Consider the following 24704-nt stretch of genomic DNA (forward strand, 5'->3'; position numbering starts at 1 on the left):
CTAGTATACAAATTTCCAGATTGTTTTCTCTCTTTGAACTTTTGTTTTTGAATTTCTTGGCAGCATTAACCTGCAACTATATTATCATTATACATATATAAATGTATTTATTTGTGTACACTTCTGCATGTTTCCCTTTCAAAACAACTGTTACTTGAAAACTGTAAAGATTAAATAAGATAACACAACATTATCTTAAAATATTAAAACTCACGCATACTAAGAAATCAAATAAAATAGTTGTTAACCTATCTCCCTAATAAAGACTGCTTAGATCAAGCCTGTTAGAGGAAAAGGAAGCAATAAATTTGACTCTAACTTACCGCACATTTTAATTGCACAATACTCCCAAGGGGTGTCAGGGTCAAGAGTGTAGCACCATGGCCTCGGCTTGCCGTCAGGATTTCGGCAATAATTATCATCAAAGCCCTTGTCGGGATATCTGCAAACCACACCAAGAAAAGTGTCGTGTAAATCTGCCTCAAAACACCACACGACCCTCAAGTCACAGAATATTTTCCCACTTAGCTTGGATGCTAGAGTTAGAAAAAGGACAATTTCAATCCTTTACCTTTATAAGGCCTGCCAGTCCCTAATTGTCCGATTTAACTCACATTTCACAGATGATCCAATAGTGTCCTCTCTGTTATTAAATTAATTTCGAGTTGGTCCACCACTTAGGATCTCCAACTGCATCTCTTTTCACAGAGTCCAATTAAAGACAAATTCCATAAACATGACCTTGTGTAGAATGCTCATTAAAAGAGCAGGTTCTTTTCTAAGGCAGGCTTAAACTTCAAACTGAATAGCTCTGCTTCTAATGACAGCTCAGTGTTGGAAGTGGAGCCTCACCAGGTCATGCCCTCACCTCCACCAGAGCAGAGACAAACTCCATCACAGGACTTTCTCCACATCTCACCTCCCATTAAATTAGCAGTGTCCTGAGCTGGTGATTGGAATTTAATTGCTACCATATCCTTTCTGTTCTTACTTAAGAGAAATGGTGTGCACGCTTAAAAAGAAGAATTTAAATTCTATTTTAAAAAAACAAAAAATAGAGAAACCAACAAACAAAAACAGAGGGAAAAGTGTAGAACACAATTTATACCAATTTCCAAAGGAGTTAGACTACTTTAATTATTTGCATCTTCGATCTTTATTATGAAGTCAATTCCATTTTTTTCTTTTTCTAATGTAAAATTTCCATATGGAATAAATGTTTCTGTTAGCAATTTTAAAAAACATGAAGATAAAACAGCCAGAGATTGTATTGTATCACCTTTCTTTTTATGGACATGAACTAGGTTACGATATTACAAATGGTACTTAAGCATCTAGAAGACGCCTGATGGAACTTGGTTGTATTTAGTAATATGCTATCTGCAGAAAGGCTGGACCGGTCATTGTAGCCATTGCATTGTTAGGCACACTGAGCTGGTTTTTCTTTGTCTTTGTTTGTTTATTGCTATGGGAAACTAGAGGAGTCTCCGGCTACAGCTTCCAATCTGCACCTACCTGGCAGTTTTGCTCAAAATCTTCCTGACTTCAGCAACTCAATTAAAAGTGAAGCTACTGTTCTCAAATGTCTGCTCATAAATCGTATCACCCCGGGACTATTGTCTGCAAACCTAAAGCCTCCAGCAGCCAGGGCAGGAGCCAGAATATTAAGGATAATTCCACATTATCTTTCCATGTCCCATTAGGAAAGCTCAGAAGGAGATTCTACAGAATGAACAACAGTTTGTAAAGAAAGAGATCTATGGGCGCAAGGTCTGGTGACATGTTACCTTTCTGGCAAGAATTTGTGCCGGTGTGGTGTCTGCTGATCCCACCGCTGACAAGTCTTGCCTGATTCTGTGTGATCCATGGGACCTCTGTAGCTTTCACCATTGCAGGTCATGCATTCAACTAATAAAATTAAAGTATGCTATATTAATTGTTTCTGGTAGTAAAATCAAAATCACTGCTCTGTTTAAAGAACGATAAATTAATTCATTATTTTAAAAGTCATACAGTTGTACATACCATTCTAATTTTAGATCGGGATCTTATGCCCATAAATAGCAACATAAAATAATACCTATGGAGTATATCATGTGGTTTAAATATGTCTGAGTTAGTGCCATATAGATTTAGCATAAGGACAGAATGCTGTCTAATATCCAATAACTATATAAAAATACATCAAAATTGAACATATAAGATAGAATTATAAAATGATCCCTTGTGAACTACTGTGCAAGATCTCAATGTCTATATCCTGAATAGAATAGTACTTTTTGGTCAACTTGCCATCTGAACACATACAATGTCTTAAGACTTCAACTGGGTATATATTATTACTACATTCCATTAAGAACTGATATACTTAAGAGACCAAACAATTGGTCTGCTACAACTTAAACAACGCAAGCTTCTACATATACACAATTGCTTCTCCGTTCTGTTAGTAAATGTTCATGCTGCGTAGGTGGGCAAGCTAACATTCTTACCTACCTTAGGACAGAAGATGACCTGCTACTGAACTCCGCGCACCCACTCTTTAAAAAATGTATAAGCTGATCTAATTATGCAGGATCATACTGATGATTCTGTGGGTTAATTAATTGTTCACCTCTGGCTGGTCTCAAGTCACACTGAGAACAGAGTCACATCAACTAGCTGCAAATGAGATTTCTCCAACAGAAGGTTGATTTGTAGCACAGCAAACATCCTGCGGAATAAATCACTGCATGGCTGGCCTACGAATCCGGCCAACTTCCCCACACACATCATTTGTATCTCGTGAGCACTGATCATCTAACTTTCTCTGAAGTGCGGAAAGATATTAACGTTGTAATTAATTTATCCACTGGATTCTTGCCTAATACATATTGGGAATGGTTTGGTATGTGCCATAAGAATGATGTTTTCTTTTGAAATGTTTACTTTTATCAAGTCACCGGCCATTAACTATTCACTGTCCGGAATATGTGATTCTTACATTACATTGGTTCATCTACTTTCTTTTCAAGTAGGATAGTTTGTGAAGTAAGACAAGGGGCCAGTTCAGTTCCTTTCATGCAATGTGAAGGTGGCTCAGGATACAGTCAATAGGCACAGGAGCTGTAACTGAGGGTGTTGTGAGAGCTGAAGAAACGCATTCAGGTTAAGCATGGTTGTTTCCACACTGCAAGACTCCACACAGGTTGTGCGTCATCACAGTGCGGCTTTCCATATGAATGGAACATATTTATTTAGTGATCCCCATTTCTTCAGAGAAGTGAGGTTTGAGGTTTTAAATGACAACGGTGCAGCATTTATTACTGTCCCTTGGTCCTTTGTATTTAGTACAGAAGTACATTACCTACACTTAGTTTCACATAATCCATACGCCTCCCAAATGTCCAATTTCCATTTGCAATGTACTGCTCATAACTGGTTCTGCAGTTTGTAATAACATATCTGCTATAAAATTGAATGTAATTATTTTCTGGGAAGCATTACTATGGGAATTATTATAAAATATTTTCAGACTTGGATTTTTAATGGCTTTAGAAAAAAAAATGCTACATAGATGAAATTAATGACTACATGACTACCTTCCAGAACAAATGTGGTAGATCAATGCACCTCCACACTTAATGTGCATAAGAGTCAACTTTAAAGGTCAAATCCTTGTTCAGCAAGTTTGGACTAGGTTATCAGTAATAAAGTCCCAGAAGGTACTGATGCTGTTAGCCCAGGGCTTCACTGCATGATCCATCCTAAACTTCTAAGTATATGAAGTAATAGTTTTTAGGAAAGTAGATTTTCTTAGACTTTAAAATGTAGGTTAAAGTTGATAAAGTATTTAGGAACAATTTGCAAAATAACAATGTTATATTTAAAAGGCAAGACCACTGTTGCTGGTAAAGAAAGTGAACAGGTCCTCTCAGAGGCCTGAGAAGTCCCTCTTTTCAAAAAATACAAAACAAAATTTTACCATGGGCTTTTACTTAATTTCAAATATATAAACCTATTTGATAATTATTAACTCATTCAACTTATTGCTTAATAAATTAATACATTAAACCGAATAACTGAGATAGCCAACTTCTATTGTCTAAGCAATGGATTTTGAGTTCTTTTTCTTAATTCTAGTTACATCATATGCATGTTGGATTTTGTGCTTCATAATATTCCTTTTATGAATAGCTCTACTGTTCATGGGTGTATTGACAATGTTGCTTATTTTGAATCCCCTTCATTAACATACATATCAAACCTGGTCCATCTTAGTTCAAATTTAAAATCTCACTGTTCAACTCATGATACCTGGACTGTGATTAACCCACATGGTAAGTGTCTATGCACTTCTCCTGACGGTTTATTCTCCTGTGGTCAGAACTCTGCTATCTCAGACCTTCCGTGACAGGGGGACTGAGAGCATTCTTTCACACTAATGAACAAAGTTCTCTCCTCTACAAGATGTTTCATGACCTCGAATTATTGAGGATTTTAAGGAATTAGATTTTATTAAGAATAACTAATAATGAGAGTGTTTTAAAACACTTCATTCCTAGAACTTTTTTTTTAAACATGACCTCTGAGAGTAAATGTCAATGTACTTCATAAAAAGAGTGGGGGTTGAAAAAAATCACAACCCAATTAGAACTGGGGAGGTAATACAAGAGTTGGGTTGTATAGTTTTTAAAAACTGCCTGCCCTCAAAATTACTTTCTCACACCAAAAAAATCCAGTAAATATACTTGCCAAAGATTCTCAGCCTCAGAAAAAAATCGTGATTGTGGAGCTTTACCTAAAAGTAGGGGTTTATTTTCTTCATGTGTAACTTAGAGACAAATACGAATTACAGACTTATTCATACAAAACAGACTTATTCATAATGTTATCACAAATAAGTTTATTATTTTTAAAAAGAGAAGAAAACAATGAGGATGTCGAAGGGAACAGAATATGACATGGGATGGTGAGTAAGAATTTACAGAGACAAACTGTCTGCAGCACATGAGCCCAAGAATTTTAACTTAACCAATGACAAACATATCCACCTTCTCCATGACAATTAGCTAACAATGCCTTTACTTGTTAGGGAATAAATAGAAACATGATATGAAATGGATCTTCATGGAGGATATAGAAAATACTTGGTTAATAAACAGGCACGGTATCCTACGTGAAAGTGGACAGATTTCCAGAAGCCTCTTCCCTTCCCCGAGTACTTCAACGTCCTAATAAATCTGAAAATGATTTAATCTGTGCTTCATCTGGATTTGTGAAATTGTAGACGTTTCAACAGAACCAAAAAAAAGCCCAGCTTATTCTACAGCCAAAGAACTGGGGAAGAGAAAACTGTTTACAATGCCAAAATGGTCACTCTACCATTTTGCTGGATATTCAGCTTTCCAACGCAAAAGCAAATATCAAAATCTTTCACAGTGAAAACACGGCGCACGAGGTGAGAACCTGGCTCAGGTGCTGGCCTTCGGGGAACCTTGGGCTGTGAGCCTTAATCTCCTCAGATACTGTTTTGAATGGTACTGTACTCCACCCATGTCTCACACTTGGTTGTGCTTACATTTCACCAAAACCACACGGAAATGGCGAGTTTCTACACACCCTGGCACATCACCCTTGATTCTATACAACATAGGGTGTGACACTTCAGAGCTGTTTTAAGCTGATATCTTCTGAAGCAGCTTGTGTGTGAATAGCACCAGAATGACTAGTAACCCCTTATTTTGTCCAGGTCAGGGGTTCTGCCAACCATAAAATTATTAATGTTTATACTGTAATTTTCCTATGGTTATGAATTGTAATATAAATACCTCATATGCAGAATATCTTGTATGTGATCCCCAAAAGTTGACCTATATTGTAGGTCCTCCCTGGTGGTCTCTGGGAGCAGAATTAGAGGTAGGCATGCTTAAGTGGACAGGTACAGGCCTATAGTTCTTTTCCCAGAAACATGGCCCCCGACTGCTAGTGAAATTCACATTGATAACTGGCTCTACAATCTTCCATGAATCTGCTGAGCACAGATGTGTGACACATGGTGTGAGAACACTCCCATAACTAACCATACTTGCACTTGAATGAACAGCGTAGTCAGTGTGAGCGATTCACGGTTGTTAGCCTTTAATACGAGTTACAGTTCTACAGATCAGGGGAGCACCCCGTGTGATATTCAGGTTCATTTACCTTCTGAACACTGAGGAATGTCACAGACTTCGTAGCGTACCTCTGGATTGCTTGTGAAACACCAGGGTCCCCCTTCTTCCCCTCGAGGATTGCGACAGTAGTTTTCCTGCAGGTCTTTACCGCGATAGCTCGAAGGCAAAAAGCTAGTTTTAAAATGACAATCATCACAGTATAAGAGCATGCGACTTTTGTGTTGACCTATCAGTTATACCAGCTATTTCTTCCCAAAAGTAGAGAAACTCTTCTATCTCATGTAACTCTGCATAGCTGAAGTCCAATCTTCCAATATTATTAAAATACTTGAATTTTATTCAAATTTACTCCAGGATATAATTTAACCCCTACGAAGCATTCACTCATTGAGAACTTCTGTATCCCAAGTCAAATTAATAATTACTAGCCTCTGAATTTCCTCAAGCTGAAATATCCTGAAATACAATTGTGTTTTATAAAATACTAGTTCAAAAATGCAATCACAATCAGCCCAAGCTCAAACAAGTCTGCCTAGGAATACTGAGCCATCTCTGCAGTTGGCTCACCAGAACTCATTCTTATACTGTTGATCCAGGGACCTTTTCTGTTTGTACACTGCTTTGAGGACTCTCCTTCTCTCTCTCCCTCTCCCTACCTCTCTCTCTCATGAGCACACACACACACACAATTTAGTTTCTTCACAACCGAGAAAAAGATAAATGGTATAGAATGAATATAGAACCCAGAGTCAAAATAAGCCTGAAAACCACTCTCAGCTCTCTCCCACATGAATGGTAAGATCACAGCACATAATTTAACTGCTCTGAAGTATTAGCTTACTAAGAAAACCCCGAGACTTATATGGTTATTTTTGACTTTATATGGTTACTTTGAGAAGGTAGAGGAGATGAAGAGTAGGTGTCACTTGACAAATGTCAACTATATTAACCATAATTTAGCACGCCCCACCCATTGTCATTGTCATAACAAAGAAACAAATGACTTGTTTTGTTCAAATTTATTTTAATGATGATGGCTGAGATTGAGATTTGATGTTTTCAGTTTTTGCCCACAAGTTCATTCCACTGAGTGTATTGAGATCAATTTAATAACTACACCTAAAATATCTGAAGAGCCAATGTTACTCAGTAGCCCAGAAGTACCCTTTAACAAGAGAAAAAACAGAAAGCCTTTTATTTTTGTAATTTTGGTTATATTGGTTCCTATATTTGTCTGCTACAAAACATCATAAGTGAAGAACATTCCTCGATAGGCAATAAAAGTAAAGTTTTTCAGCCTCATTATATATTGAGTAATTGATTGGGCTTTGGATAGAAGCTGTTTCTACTTTTATTGGCCTCAGAATTCTGTGTGAATACAAAAAATAAAGATCTAAGTCTCTCAGTAAATATGATTCAAATGTGTTTTCTATCCAGAAACATTCTATTTGAGAAATGGATGCACTAATTATACTGAGCTGGTCACATATATATGTCAAAATATCACATGCTACACTTAAAGTTATTATCTGTTAATCAAAACAAAAATCTTTTTTTATATAAATTGGAGATGTTAAACCACAGAATAAATACTGACAAACATCATATTCCAAGCAACATTTTGCAAAGGAAAACTTTTGTCTGAGCACTATATAACACCAGGCTCAGGCTTTCTGAACACATAAATCCATGATCAAAATTAAATAGTCTATTCTATAATATTACTAAAGATGTGCTGGTAACCATACTAGTACTGTGAGAATTAAACAATGGCAAAATAAACCTCAGTAAAGTACTTATATCCTTACTTCACCAGCATTTTAAACAAAAGAAATAAAAATAAAGCATCTATCTGCTCATGTGACTGACAGAAGCTATAATATAACTAAAGATAATAATAATTTTGAAAGGTGTAACAAGAATTGATGTTCAAAACATAAGCTGTTTTTATCATCATAGTCCATCATTCTAGAACTCTGTGTATGAATCTTATGTTCACATTATTGCCTAAAATACTTTTTATTTCATTTTTTGGCATTTCTCCAAATGTTATAATGAATTTATAACAAGATATTTCTCTAGCAGAAATTAATTGGTCATTAGGTTTGTATATTTTGTGAAGTAACTCATCAACGAAACTTAATTAAGAAAAATGTTACTGTAACTATACATTAGGAAAAAGTAGTTATTATTAGTTATTAGCTGTATTTCTTAGTAGTAATCATTGTATCGTATGGATATATTACCAGGCTGGTGTGAAAATGAAGTTCCCCAGACAACTATTTATTAACAATATTTTATTTAAGACCCTAGTTATTTCAGAGACTGAGTCTGCATGCACTGGGCCTGCACTGGACCTCCCCATATGTATTTCCAATTTAGTGTTTTATGGGATCCCCAAGTGTGCAAACAAGTAGGTCCCTGATTTATGTTGGCCTTCTGTTTGACTCTGTCCCTCCCGTTTGTTTTCCCTGTCTGACTCCAATGGGATAACTTTTGTTTTATCTTATTATATTTTGTTTTGATATTTTTATTATTATCTCATAGAAACCTGTTTGTTGTCCAGTGAGAGACAGATATGGTGTGGGACTGGGGAGAAGGGGAGAAGAAGAGGAACTAAGAGGGAGGAAAAAGCATAATCAGAATTTAATGTGTGAGAATGAACCTCTACTTTCAATAGAAGAAAAAACTGTCAAATCATAATATAAAATTGTCATGTAGAATAAAAATGCACTAACATAGTGACTAAGTCATGTTCAATATATTCTTATTCTCTATCCTTATTATTGTTAAGAGAGAGCTGGGGGAAGGGGTGAGATTTGAAAGCGAGGCGTACAGCAGAAAAAGAAATGTGAAATATCAATACTGTAGTCTTTTTGGTCATTTTGTTTGTTTGTTTCATTTTGTTTTATTTTTTTTTAAAGAAAACTATAATTAGGAAGAATCAGAGGGGGGGAAACAGAAATTTATACTAAAAATAGCCAAAAGTAGAAAAACATAGTCTCACTGGAGATGTGATCAGAAAATGAAGAAATGTGTTTGCTTTCCTAATTATGAATCGGTTCACCTCAAATCCCTCCTTAGAACAAAGAGGCTCAAGAACTTCTCATTTCTTTATATGGTGTTTTTGACCTTTCCCTCAAACCAGCTGCCCTTCTTTTGCATGCACGGTGTTCAGCCTGATTATCTTCAACATCTCATGCTTGGCCAGGGTACGAAGCCTAGCTCACTCTTCCACTTAGGTGCTCATTAGACAAATGTTTTGAGAATGTGTTACACAAAGGGCCTGTGCCAGGCTGTGGGGCCTATACAGAGTCATTACTCACACAGATGCTATTTTTATCTCTGTCCTTGCTGTTAGCAAAGTTTAAGAGAGATAAGTGAAAAAAAATATTTAAAACTGGGTTATGTCCAAATATATTCTAGACCATAAACTAGATCTTCTGGGTGCTCCCCCTATTTTGCCTCTTTTAATATAAATGGCGTTCATAGGAAACCTGATCTATTCTATCATCTGCTTCACTAATGAATGTTAGGAGGCCAGTGAAGGAGATAGATGTAGATATCAGGTCACCTGATTTTTCTGTTAAGCTTTATACTAATTTCAACATCTATCATCATCTTTCCATTAAGCCATTTGTAAAATATTTCTATTTAGAAAGTCAACAATAAATCACTCTGCTAGACAAAAACATGTTGCTTTTTCCATTGCCCACAAAAGTAATCTTTAGTTAGCACCTAATTTAAAAGTGTTAATCTATCATGAAGCTATTCCAATACAACTGCTAATTGATGAAAATTAAATATTGCTCTCATTAAATTTTTTAAAAAGGGATTTGAATAATATATAATATAGCCTCCACTGTATGCTTCTAAATTGCAAGGAAATAATCCTTGGCAATATACCTGATTGGACAGAAGAGTTAGGTCCCAGGGAGATTTATTTCCCATTATAATAACATAGCAGAAGATGACAGTCATAGAGAATTTAAGCTGAAATAAAACCTCTGTTAGGGAGTCCAGCACACTAAGAGAGGATTTATGTGGGTGGTATTCCTTTGTTTATGAAAATTTATGTCTAACTATTAAACCAACAGGTTTTCTTTAGAATGTACACCCCTAAGGGAGAACAAAACTCACTATATTATTTGCTTTCTAAGCTAGAGGTAATTCTATGTTTTAGAGGTATTCCTTTATAACTGTTGTAATAACTTAGAAAAAATATTGTTTCCTATTAATGAAATACTACAGATCTCATCAACTTAAACAGTTACTAGCTAGGATTCATAAGCACAGCCCAGAGGTTTCATTACAGCACAAAACAACTTAACTTTTACTTTATGAGTGAGTGAGTTGTTTAATTCATATATGCTTGCTAAAACAAATCAATCATTTTGCAAACACATGCTTTTTCAAAATTCAAAAGGAATGAATATCATCCTTTTCTACCACAAGTCATAGCACTTATGCTATGGATGGAGAGACAATCTCATGCTGAAAGCACACACTGGATTGTGAAACTGTCCAAACTTGTACTCTGGTAATGTCCCTTACCAATACTGCATGACACTGAACTAAGAACATAAAACAATGCACTGTGCTATTTGTGTAAGGAATGTATGAAATGGGCCAGTTAACTGTCTAAGCCATCCTTGGACATGGTAAACTAAACCTTCGAGTGAAGTTTCTAACCAGGTAAAACTGTTTTAAACTATTTGAGCTCTTACTAAAATGATTAGTGAACTAGGTCTGGAGACAATGGACACATAGTTCTCTTGTGTGCATAATATATTTATTGTTTTCACCATGATGATTAAAAATCCCATAAGCCTATGAATATTGTGTTTTTTGATCTTCAATTACTATTTTTTTCTAGTGTCCAAGAAAAAAGTATTTTTCCACACTTTAGGCAAAAGGTAGAATAAAGACGAGGCAGCTGGTCAACCTGGATTGAAAGGACTCTGACTAGTGGGTCTCAGCTTTACTGGTGTTTTACAAGGAATCAAGGAGCCCAGATATTCTGAAACCTTGTCCCCTACTCTGGAGGCTCTCATTTTATTGGTCTCTCTGTACTTTGGGAAATAGGAACCCCCATGATTTGCAGTGAAACATTTTAACATGCTGCCAAAGCTGAGGTCTACTGAGGTTTAAAAACACCCTTTGCGAGATCACAGGTCTAAATCAGGGCTTCCCTATGAAGACATAGTACCCTCTCTAAGGCAGAAGCAGAGAGAATCATTTCCAAGAACATCTACAAATTAAGACATTGAGGTTAAAAAAATGTTAGGCCAGATATAAGTAATTTTTATAAATCTGTTCGTACTAATTAATTCTGAATTTATGGAAGTGTTGGCCTTGTGCAATTCAGCAGTATGGAATAAATGGTGATCAGGCAGTGTTATCTCAGAGGACAAGTAAGTACATGTTCACATGCAGACAGGAAAGTGCGGCCCCTCTTTTCTTCATGCTGTTCTTACCTGTGTTCATGAGGGATCATGGAATTCCAAGGCTGACACTTGATGCCACTCTTAGTGATGGATACTGTCCCCTTATAGTTGCCTCCTTTACCAATGATGCAGTTTCTAATATAGTCTATTGAATAACAAACAGAAAAATGTTAGAACTATGTGAAACACATGCTGTACTTACTGGAGAAAAAAAATAAGAATCCACTTAAGCCTGTAAGTCATTAGCTCATGTAAACAGTTTCCAATAACACTGAAAGTTCTGGCTTAAAGCTTCTCCTAGTATTTTTAACATAGCACATTTCAGAATAATACAAAACAAACACATCAAATAGAAATAAATTCTTATTTTGAGTATATGAAACAATCTAATTTTAGATTATTCTTTATCCTTAATTTGGATTAAGTTATATATTCATCTGGGTGAGCCATGGTCACTTGATTGAATAAATAAACCTAAGAAAGTATTAGAAACAAAACTTAAGTAACTTTCAAAATCTATTTTAAACTCTGAAATAAAAATAATACTGATTTGCCTTATCCAGTTCAGTAAAAATGTATGGGTTTGTATTGTATTTGTTCCTTAATTCTCTCTTTGTGTGTTTCTCTCTGCCTCTCACTTAGTTTCTCTAAATATCTGTCTCTATCTCTGTCTGTCTCTGTCTCCATCTCCCTCCCTCCCTCTCTCTCCCTCTCCATCTCTCTCTCTATCTCTCTCTCTCTCTCTCTCTCTCTCTCTCTCTCTCTCTCTCTCTGTGTGTGTGTGTGTGTGTGTGTGTGTGTGTGTGTGTGTGTGTATGTGTGTGTGTGTGTATGTGCTTGTAGAGAATAACTACACTGGTTTAATTATTATTCCCCATATGTTTACTAGTAGCTCAGCTTCTAATAAAGCTGAATTTTAAACATGGAAATAGGAATATTAGTAAGATACCAGACAATAGGTTATGCAGCTAGCCAAGTAGAGGAGGGCTGAATTAAAAATAACTCATGTTTGATCACTAACTAGAGTTCAAATGTATGAGATTGTTGGGATATGTAAAATCACCCTATTTCCTATTATTAGCTTCTATTTAAACATCCATCCAGTTGACAGAAAGATGTGTATATTTGGCATCTGTATTCTAATTCAATGGGACACAGTACTTTCTTGTAAAAAAAAACAAGTAAAAAAGAATTATTTTCATAAGTTCAATTCATAGTTGATCTTTAATGGTGCTGAAATGTTTAATTTGTGAAATGTATATTTACTATTCTATAATTATTCTGTTAATATATATTTGTTCTGAAACTATTTAAATATTTCATATGCCAAGTCGTTCATATGTGTTGTGCCACATAATTGAGAAAGTAACAAACAATTCCAATTCCTCATTCAAACAAGTTTTCAAGCATGTTTATATGAATTTAACATATTTTCCCCAAATCTCCATGCCTTGTTACCATCAGAAAACCATTATAACATGAGCTATACTAAGTCATTATAACTTAAAATACTACCTTAATCCTACAATTTACCACTTTTTGAGGCACACTAATTTAATACCCTAAAGGACATGTTATAATATGAAGAATAGGCAGAAAAGACAAGCTGATGAGGGAGAGGGATCTAACTTAGGGGAAGTCCAGGAAACACAGCCTTTATCTAATTTGTGCACTGACAGCCATCATATTGTCAGGGCTCCACTTGCATCAGTGTTAATCAATGACTGATTGTGGCACAAATCATCCACAAGGAAGGCCTGTGTAGCGAGGAGTACCAAGTATATCTTATTCTTCATTTCTTTACGGTATGCTTAGGAGGAAGGCAAAGAAGGCAGTTACCTTTGTTTTCATAGAGGTCAAATTCATGGCCAAACCCCTTTTTCACTCCACTTGACATACTATTGAAAGGATACCAGTAGCATCGTTTTCTTGACTTATCAAAAACAAAGGCCCTGAAAAAAAGACAACTGAATGAGAAGAAGGAATACTATAATTTAACAGGTTTGTTTTTAATGAGAACATGGTTTACCAAGGAAGATATATAGAATGCAGCATTACTACATATGAAAATACAGTGAGGAGAGTGTGTGTCTGTGTGTGTGTGTGTGTTGTGTGTGTGTGTTTCCTACTTTGAAGGAACAAAGAAGAAAGACAAAACAAAGGTTTTGCAGGTATAAATTAGAAAAGCAGATCAATATTCTGTGGAAAGTTTTGACATTAATCTCAATGACTTATAGAACAAACAAAGGTTTTAACAGGTAAATCATGACATACAACTGCCTAGACTGTTTTCTGAAGGCTTTTATTGTTTTTTTAATGTTCCCAGTTAGTTGAAAGCTTTGTTTGTATTTATATGCAAATGATTTGCTTGGGTTATTATAATTACCTTGCAAAGTTTTTAAGTTTACAAATATATTCTACAATGACATATCTTCTTGGCTTGGTGATGTTACCCAGCAATTCCTGCTATGGGGATGCTGAGATTGGAGAAATGAATTCGAGGCCTCTATAAACTACAGAGTAAGTTCAAGGCAGACACGAACAACTTTGCAAGACACTGCCTCCAAACAAAATGTAAAAAGTCTAGGAATCTGAGACAATGAGAGAGAGAGAGTTCTGAGCATGAATGAAGACTCTTAGATCCTACCCTCAGTTCTTCATGTAAAATAACTGAAATGGTATTTCTTGATATGCATTAGCACAAGTAGCCAGGCTCCCAAAACAGTGGTGCTGTCCCTCTAGGCCAGAGAACAGTCTTAGTGAAGTAGGTAGTGCTTCATGTACAGACTCAAAGGGATGAAGAAGAAGGAACTGCTGGAACCCAGCACCCCTCCTCCCAAGGCTCATGGAATATTATAGTAAAGCAGGGAAGGCTAAGAGCTAAAAGCAGAGAAGGAGGAATGTGAAATGCTGTCCTCTGGACACAACCTGGCTTCCCTACAAAGGAAATCACAGCAGTACCCACTCCTGTTTACATAAGACCAAGCCTTTGAGAGGGCCAGCATGGAATGGGAACAGGCTGCTGCTGCTGTATCCTTACCTGAGGAGCCATGGTCAACTGATAGCTGATAAGAGAGAAAGGTTCCTGTTCCTTTCAGGAGTGTGGTCACTGGTAGATTGACCATACCACCAAGGATGTTCCAAAGCCATGCATTAAGTGATCTCAGTGGGTATTTTTATTTTAATGAAATGAATTTGGCAGAAAGATGACTGAGGGCCCTGTGAAGAGTTGGAAGCCCTGGAGCTGGGTATGATCAAGATATATTGTAAACACATAAGAAATTTTCAAGAAAAAAATGTATTAGGCAAATTGCCACCTGCAGAGAGTGTCATAGGAAAGAAAAACATAGAATGAAATGTTTGGAAACTGTCACATATGATACTCTTGTTTGGTGAGTCATAGAATGTAAAAGTTATTAAAGAGAATCACAATCCAACTGTGAGGATGCTCTGTTCCCTAAGTCAATGTTCCCTATATAAGTGTTTATCTAAATACACATTTTATTTGAAAAATTATTATCACTAAAGAATATGCTTTTAATAATGTTCTTATGAAAGATGTCAACATGTGTTTGTCCCCACAGTTCCTATAGCTAAGATACTTACTTTTAGTTAGCTTAAATTATTTGCCAAAACAAACTGATAAATGCCCAAAGTACTTTACATTTTTAAAGTAATTTTGACCACAAAAGTGTATATAATTTCTAGTCTATGAAACTTTTACTTTTCTTGAATTATAAGAGTGTAGTATTTCAGAAAAAGAGAGATTTTCCCAAATTATTTTCACTCCTGCGTGAAGTGTGTGGGACCATCATATTCCCTGTGTTCAGTTTTTCCCTAAATTTACCTTAGCCTTGTTTTCCAGCTCAGCATTAAAAACACACAATGATTGTACTTCTCCTATTGCTTTCCTTTACCCTTCAACCCAGAGAATGGAAGTTTTAACTTCAACCCAGTTGCCAACAGAACCTCTCCATAGATTTACACAGCTCATACACTGATTGAGAGTAATCTTTCCCGCTTTGTGTTCGCCAATCTCAAGGCTTTTACCCAAAAGTTAGAATGAAACACAATTATCCTATGGATAAGCTTACAAATCCAATTCCCACTGCTGTTGCCAGGAAATGTCTTCCTGAGAGGGACCATTTGGATTTGAAAATGGGAAAGAGATAGTCTTTTTTCTGCCTAAGCCTGCTGAAAACCTTCTGTGGCCATGTCCTTCCCAACAGACCCATAATCCTTATTTTCTTGAGACAAGGGAAACTAGATGGGAATCTCTCCCCATGAAATCACTGAACTCTGTATTCTCATAAAAAGCCACTGTGAAAGCAGGATATGTTAAAACTGAACACTGATAACATTTTTATAAAAATCTCATGTTTTTAATTCTATGAATAAAAGCCAAGGCCTCATGCATTCTAAGAAAGCACCCCAACACCGAGTTACATCTCAGCCACATACTCTTTTGTTTAAAAATGTACTTATTATCACAAGAATATGCTCAAAAGTATGTGTTCAGGTGCCTTTGCAGGCCAGAAGAGGACAACGGGTACCCTGGAACTAGATATGGGTGGTGGCAAGGTCCCTGATGTGGGAGCCAAATAATGTCTCTGCAAAAGCATCAAGTGCTTTCAACCACCAAACCATCTCTTCAGCACGCAGATACACAATGTTATTTTCTAAGGGACAAAAGAAAATAGAAAATAAACAAAAAAAATTCATTTTAGAAGGATGATATGGTGTGTGTGTGTGTGTGTGTCTGTGTGTGTCTTTGTAGCCCAGGCTAGTCTTGAACTTATACTGATTTGCTTACTGTGTTTGGCATTATAGGTGCATCACCATACCTTCTTTAAAAAACATATATTCTTATGGCTATTTCGTAGAACATAAAGATGAAGTTTTCACCTCGTTACCTCAAAATTGAATGCTCTCACCGATGAGATAAGTGGCAAGATAATAAAGAGAGCTATCAAATGATAAGAACTGTACTTCCGAAAGCCACTGGAGCCTCTCAATGGTTCCATCACTTCCCAGAAAACCTTTTCCATCACTGTGCCCTGTCTTCTTTGAAGCAGTCTCTGCTGCTGACACCAGTCACTCTAGGTTTTTATATAATTCTCTCAACACCTTTTATTGAAATCCCTACAGAGATGATGTAAGTTTCAGTAGCTTTTGGCTGCGGCCCAGTTTTTACCCAGAGAATACTTGTACTGCTCTGCTACAGAAGAAAATAAGAGACACAATATTCTAGAATAATGACAATAATAATAACAATAATAAATAGTCAAGATGAAAGCCAATCCCATTTGATTTTAGTTCAATGTTATTTATTCAAAATCCATAGCCAAAGCAACTGTGTAATTTGGAAGACAGTTTTCAGGGCCTCCCAAACTCATTCAATTTTTACATCAGCTGAGAGAGAGAGTTCTGTCTCTGTTCTAATGAGTTAAAGCTCAAATTTATTCTAAAAGACTGACTGTGTTGACTATCATAAAGGAAACAAGAATATGACTATGACATACTTATTTTCTTTGACAATGATTCAAGAAGCACAGTGAAGTGACTTACTTGCAAGTGAAGGGAAAGCCCCTGTTCCTGATGCACCTGTTGGCACACTCATCCGCAGAGTTGACTTTTTTGGTTTTAATCTTCAGTAATGGGTCTTCCTTGGTAAGAGTAGTTTTTGCTGACTTCTTGAATTCATGAAGTGTATTTCTTCTTTTCTTCTGTCCTTCTAACAATACAAAAATTAAAGAATTCAACATGAAAAAATGTTTTAATGATTACAGAAAAGAAAATTCCTTAAGGAACATCTTCAAGATAAGGATTTTATAGGACTTGGGGCAACACAGTATACCTCCAGGGGGTAGGGCAGACATGGTGAGGATATATAAGAGCAAAAGAGATGAGCATTACAATTACAGACAGTTGCTATGTAAATTCATTAATCTATGTCTTTTCAAATGAAGGAGGTATTGAATAATTAGGACAAGGTTCACTCCAAAGAATAAATAACCCTAAAGAATAATTATTTTAAAATTAGGACAAGGCTCACCCTAAAGAAATGATGTTCTCCAGACAACATAGAATCAAGTATCAGTGCCAGAAGCATAGCATGCCATGCTTTATAATTAAGCTATCCATTCTCCCACAGTGGTTTCTTATGTAAGTTACAATGCTAACTAGGTAACTCTATCCAAAGACATGGGAGAAACCTATCACTAAAGGTCTTCCCTGGAAAAATGCTTTGGGTTTGTTCTTTACATTTATCACACACTATATATATATATATATATATATATATATATATATATATATATATATATATATATTAGACCCCTCATCTTATTTTTGTACAAAAAATGTATTCAGTCTTTGGGACATTATTTCTCAATTTCACAAAACTGTGTTGAGATCAGGTCAAACATTGTAAATCATATGTATGTAAAACTTTATCCTTTAATATAGCAATGCCATTTTTCATCATGAATGAAAAAGACCCTTAGATAGCATGAAACCTACTACAAAGTCAAAACACAGAATCAAAGAGCCTAAAGTTTTTCAGTGAATGAATAACTTCAATGTAACAAGAACATGTTCCTTTATTCTCAATTTCCTGAAAAAATACCCCAATGTAATACTATTCAAAATCTATTAGACCACAATTATTGCATAACAATTAAGGAGCCACACACACCTACATGTGAATTTGTATAACGGCCCTTATGACAGTGATAATTTAGTCATTCGTTTTCAACTGGATGTAACTAGAGAAATAGAGAGAAGTTAATTAACCACTCCAAAGAGTTCAGGCTGGGGAGGCAGGGACCTTCTTTGAAGCTTGCACTCAGCACCACTTGCAATGTCATCTTTTCTTTAAGAATTGCTAAGAATGTATGTGGAGATGTGATTTAGAAACATTTTCTGAAGATTTGCTTCAGAGCTATCAGTTGACAGGAAGCTTCGATGCCACAGCAGGAAATGCATTCCTGGTCTTTAACTGTGGTCAAATGTGTCAAGAAAAGAGAACGAAACTCTCCCTGAAGAAAAGCTGGAAAAATGGCTACCAGAGTGAAGCAGGTAACAAACATGGCATCATACTCTGTTTGCCAGCAACCACTGGCTCCAGTTAATTTACTAAGCGTGCAGATGCTACTCGTTAATGTCTATCCTAACCTGAAGTCCACAATGAACAAGAGACTACATGCATTTCTCTAAACTTAGTTCTTTGCGAAACTCCAGAACATAGTCTCCCGAAGTCTGGTACTGATCCCTACAGCAATGCTTTTCCTTGGCCTATAAGATTTAATCTTATGATGTCAGAGAATATATTTAAAAAAAAAAAAAAAACCTTGATATATAAATTCAACCAACTAATCTATGTTATTTATGTTATTTAATCTTATTCAACATATGTTGTTAATATGTCATTAAAGGTTATTAATAATATATTATTTAAAGAATAAGAGTCCAAATTGTTGAATAGCATTGAAAGTCAAGTGAATATGACATTTTTACTGACTTGCCAGATGACTTTGTTTAATTACATGAAATTTCAAAAAATATCAGTTGTTTTAATTTATTAAAAAAATTAAAGTAAGGAGTTACTTGAAGTATAATCTTAGGAAAATATTGAAAATATAGTTAGTAATTGAAATAAAAGATTTTTTTTTAAAAAAGAGTTTGGTATTATTCTTATAGGTTCATCATTTAACTTCTGGATAACTGTTATTCTTACAATGAAGGGAGGTATGAATTTTAAGACTGACATTTCTGTCACAAAATCTTATTAAAGAATATAAATTTCTGTCATGTGTGTCTCTTTCTGTGACCTTATCTCATTACTTCCTTGGCACTCCTAAATATTTCACAGTATGAAAAAATTTTAACTTCTTATAAATTTAAATATTTTCTGTGATAGGAGTATACATTGAGAAAAATCTGTTTTAAAAACAACTGTATCCAAAATTGACTACATATATATACATATGCATACTGTATAATACAATATTCTATACACATATGTATGTATAAACTTATAATACACATATACATACATACACATATGTGTGTATAAATTCTGCTATTCTTAAAGCTAAGAATATGGCATTGGTCTTATGTACAATGCGTTTTTGTATGTGTCTAAGTGTCAAATAAGAACATGAAAATAATTTCAAAATTACTAATGATAAGCATTAAGTTTCTAAGGCATTTAAGCAATTATCGTTCAAAACAGAGCCTCCGGTCAGTGCTATAAAAGTGAGCATGAAGACTGTTCTGTAGGAAAGAGGCCTCTGCAGTTATTGGCTCTGATTAGTTTCACAGATCCTCAGTTGTCCTATTGAAATGTGTTAATGTATAGTTTTCCCTCATAAAACAAGCTACTCTTGCTTGCTAGTAAGTGTTCCATGACTAAAGATCAAAAAGCATTCAGAAAAATAAATAAATTCCTAAACTCCCTTTATTGCATAGTAAGTAGAAATGCCAGCACTTTAGTGCTAATATAGATCAATCACAACCAGATACTGAGAATCCCTGCATACTGGGACATGTGAACTCCCTTTTTAACTCAGTCCTGCATACTAGATCAGTAATTCATTACTCAAAAATATGACGTTCAAAAGGCCTATACATCAATTAACTTATGTCTCTATAAAGCTAAGGATTACTTTAATTAGAGAAAAAGTCAAAATAGAAGTCATTCAATCCGCATCTGAAAGAAGAGATTCCTTTGCTGAAAATAGATTTCACTATCTCCTTAGCCAGTATCAACCGGCGCTTGTTTTGTGGCAAAAAAAATTAAGACATTAAGCTTAATTTGTAGGAAAAAAAAAAATCAGAAGCATATTTGGTTCTGATTTGTGTCTATTTTTAATGTGTTTGTTAGTACAGATTAATAAACAAGAATATGAAAATGAAATCAAAGGGTAAGAGAGCATTGTGAATTTGCCAAGCTTTCCCATATTTTAAATTATGCTCCTTTTTCTTCTCTCAGCTTAAAAAAATATTTTTTAAGGTTATATCTCTTGAAGAACCTGAAGTCTCTACTTTAGAACGGAGACTATCAGAATCCTGGTGAAAAGTTATAAACCAAACACGGTGTCAAATATATCAAGGTGGTTGAAGAAAGACACATTTCTCCCACTGGTCCCTGAGCTTCTCTCAATACTTCATATATTTTCTTCTGTGTGGAAGAACCAGGAACTTCAAAGGAAAGTCACGCAAAGCAAGGATTTGAATGGTGTGGAAAGAGCAGGAATCTGGCTCCCCATAACTGCAAAACTACCCCCGTGATTAGTGATTAACAGTTGGAAATGGCAAGACATTAAGATGAAAGTCTACAAGTAATTGATGGGAGGAGGCAAGGGTTTGTGACTGGAGATGTTTAACTCCTAGAGAAGAGCATCCCTAAAAGATGCCCCAGTTTCTATTGTTATTAACTAGGATTCAGACTTCCCTCTTTGACAGTAATGCACACCCCCTTCTGGGAGAAGCTAGCCTCATGGTAAATGAAGTCAGGGAGACAGAAGAAGCTTTGGCAGATTTACATCAAGTACTGGTAGCTAAGAGGCAACATAATGTCTCTCTCTAGGACATATGGAGAATAAATTGATCATGGTGAGTTTTGAAGTCTCCCCTTTTCTATTTCCTTTTCTGGAAATCCTTATTGTAGATGCTGCATCCAGTTCTCTGTCTCCTCCCTCTTTCTCTGCCTGCACCTCTCTTCCACACAGCAAAGACAGCAACCACATTGAAGTGGGATTATTAGTGTCCTGTTTCTGAAAAAGTAGTCAGCTGTTTCCCCCAATATTCAATGCAGAGACCACTTGGTTTATAGTGACATTCAGCGCTACCATTTTCTCCCATCGCACTTTTTTAACCGCAGGCTCTACTCCTACTAGGGACCCAGTACACCCATCCAAAAGGTGACTTTCACTTGTTCTCTGTAGATCTTCCTGGAACATATCTTGCACTTTCTTTCATCTGCATTTCAGGCAACTTGGAAGCTCCTAACTAGATTGCCCGTCAGGCTGACTGTCAGGCTGACTCATCTTCTCATACTTGACTTGGGTACCACACACCTCTTTGCCCTGGCTTGAACACTAAACTAATAAACTCTCAAATATGCTATAACATTTTTCTAAGACCAAAAGTTTGTTTTGTTTTGCTGTTTCACAGTGTTGCTTACTAACTACCACTTAGCCAAATGAGTTCTCAAAAGTATGCTAAAGATGGCAGCCGTGTTGCTGGCTTCGGGATATGAAAAAAATAATTACATATTTCCTTCACTTAGAATCTAGAAATTTCAATTCAGTTCCTTAACTAACTGAACTAATTCTGTGCAGTACAAAAGATAAAATTAAGATGTTCAAACCTCAATTTTTATGTGTCAAATAAACCAAAAAAAAAAAAAAAAAAAATTCGGGCCTTATCAGAACTAGGAAAGTTTACTTTACAGCTCATTCCTTAGCACAGTGTACAGGTGGTTCTTGCATTTGTTTAGCTTTGTATTCCTCAAGAATCTTACACTACACGTCAGGTAGTCAGTTGGTGTTTAATTTTCTTCAGCAGAGTATTCAAGATCTGTTTAGAGTGTTTAATATGAGTGAAGAGAGCTTAATTCTATGTAGTACATCAACTATCAAAACTGCTTGGATCTTCCACATCAAATATTTCTCAAAAAAATGTAATAATGTATTTACATAATGCCTTCTATTCATGAGTGCCCGTCAGCATAATAATTCTTTTACTGTATGAAGAATAGCCATGCAGGTAACAACAACAAACTGTTCAATATTAAAGAAAAAAAGAATCAAATACAAACTCTCCTTACATATTTTAAGACAGCTACCTGTCTTCTTTATGGAAGTTATTTAAAACGTGGAAACTGTTAAATCAAGGTTGCAAACACAGCAGATGTGGCCCCTCTTCTGATGACAATTTTAGCATTATCCATTTCAGAAATTATTCATAACATATATCTGTAATTCCCAATAGTTCTCTCCTGGCCTGCCAACATACTCTCAGGCCGCTCTCTCTACACTCAGGAAACGCAGTCATTTCAACATGAGCCAAAGTGAAATATAATTACAAATATACATCTCCTGCCAAAACTGTGTAACACACGCCAAAAAACAAATAGACATTGTCTATGGTCAATCTACTGTTTGGGTTTTCCAAACTGAAATCTTACATTAGTTCAGCTCAGCTCAGGTAACCATACTCCAAGAGAATAGCATTTTAACCTTTGAAAAGGGAAACCAGCAAAGTGGACCAAGATTTAAACTTACACTAACACCCGGAAATAAGCAATGTCTTAATGATCAACCTTAATATGACACATCCTTAAGTTCTTTTCCACTTGTTCAAGAATCTTTGCCTACATCGTTTCAAAAAGAACCCTTTCCAAAGTGTCTTTTTCCCCCACAGGGATTGCTTCCCAATGCATAAAAAAAAAAAAAAAAAAAAAAAAGGTGGGTTCAATATTTTTTTCATTGGCACTGGCTACTTCTTGTATTGCATCAGATACTAGATCAGAGGTGTGATAAATGTCATAGTTAACTTATCTCAGATTATGAAGCTGTTTCTTTGTTTTTTCGGTTTTAAAAAGGTTACCTGTCTGCTAGCTGTGCATTTATTTCGGTCTTTATTTCCCTGTGCCTATCCTAAAGTTCGCTGCCTTCTCCTGCTGGCAACCCCGGCAAGCCACTACAATAACAACACAACTAAATACAGCTGTTTCCTCTCCACTTGATAATAAGAGATAAGCTCCTATACCAGCAGATGGGCTCCCCAAATGCGTAGGAAATCTGAACAAGTCCAACAGTCTCCTCCTCAATCTGCAGATCAGAGTAAGACAAGGGGACAATTTGGCTGCATCAATCCAAGTCCTCATACGTGTTCCTGTCTGCACTGCAGCATCAAGAGCAATCATCCTTACACCCCCACCCCCAGAAGGGGAGCTTGGAAGGGAAAGCTTTCTGTTTCATTTTTATAACATGCATGTACTCAGAACTTAATCTGCCTCCTCCAAATGAAGACTTGCAGAATGTCACAATTCGGACCTGAAGGTTAACTGGATCGACACTTATAGGAAATTCTCCTCTGGGGAAATCATGAGTCCCTGGTTAGATTGACCATCACTCTCCTCTCTTCAAGTCAGAATGTGTCTCCGTTTTTTTTTTTTTTGTTTTTTTTTTTTTAAAAAAAAAAAAAAAAAAAAAAAAACTTGGCCAAACCAGCAAAGTTCCAGTCAGTCTTAGCACTTCATTCCTATCCCATAATTTTGGACTGCTTAGCTAAATGAGGTGGGGCCTGGTGGGGGGATGGGGGTATCACTGAGAGATGTTAATTGTTTTAAATGTTTTGTTTTTTTTTTTTTTTTTTTTTCAAACAGAAAAGGAATGTCAAAAGAAAGCATAATGAGAGGTTTGGAAGCCCCACACCACACATGGGATTAAGAAAAGATGCTGGGAATAGGGTAGAGAAAGAGCAAGGTCAGAGGGAGGCTTAAAGCAACCCCAATCTCCGTGAAGCACAAGTAAACTTACCTGCATAGGGGATGGCGACAGGGAGCAGGAGGAGATGCAGGAGGGCATGCTGCAGCAACAGGACCGGCAGAAGTTTGGTCCCCCACATCACGCTCGCAGTTTGAGCAGGCTGATCCCTCTGCAGGAGATGCCGGGCTGAGAGAGAATCCTGTTGCAAGCAGTCGGTTCTCAGCTGCTTTTATTGCGATGAGCTAAGTTTGTTGTGTGATTAACTGGAAAGATCTAGGTCTGAACTCCCTCTTACGGTAAGAAACTGTTTAACAACAGCCCTTTACTCTCTTCCAGCCCCTTCCTTTCCTCAACCCCCCCCCCCCAACAAGCAACAGATCCCAGCTCCCCCCTCCACTCACTCCCCCCTCCCAGAAAGAAACTTACAAAGCAAAGGTCACCTGGCCCGAGGCCAGCTGCAATTTGGAAGCCTGAGCTCCAGATCCTTGTGGCTCCTATCCGAGTAGGGAAGGGAGGAGCAAGGCTCAGCCCAATCGCTAAGTCAAGGCACAGGCAGAACACCAATTCGCCCCGTTTGAACAGGAAAATGCATGTGTTTACAT

General features: G+C 36.3%; 1 protein-coding gene across 2 annotated transcripts in view; it reads right to left on the reverse strand.

Annotated features, from left to right (window-relative positions):
• HGF (hepatocyte growth factor) overlaps positions 1–24241 on the reverse strand; it is a gene marked incomplete at both ends in the record, with an annotated part of 76431 nt that extends 52190 nt beyond the window's left edge. Inside the window, 7 exons of one of the 2 annotated variants that reach the window (XM_080936407.1) lie at positions 324–442; positions 1788–1908; positions 6184–6311; positions 11633–11747; positions 13442–13554; positions 17171–17336; positions 24154–24241. In XM_080936407.1, coding sequence (XP_080792533.1) covers positions 324–442; positions 1788–1908; positions 6184–6311; positions 11633–11747; positions 13442–13554; positions 17171–17336; positions 24154–24241 — 850 coding nt within the window. Of the gene's footprint in view, positions 1–323; positions 443–1787; positions 1909–6183; positions 6327–11632; positions 11748–13441; positions 13555–17170; positions 17337–24153 lie in introns of both variants that reach the window. The other variant, XM_080936406.1, reaches the window with a different exon arrangement.
• Between the last annotated feature and the right edge of the window lie 463 nt (positions 24242–24704).

Source organism: Micromys minutus (genome assembly GCF_963924665.1).
Source record: "Micromys minutus genome assembly, chromosome: 23".
Classification (NCBI taxonomy): Eukaryota; Metazoa; Chordata; class Mammalia; order Rodentia; family Muridae; genus Micromys; species Micromys minutus.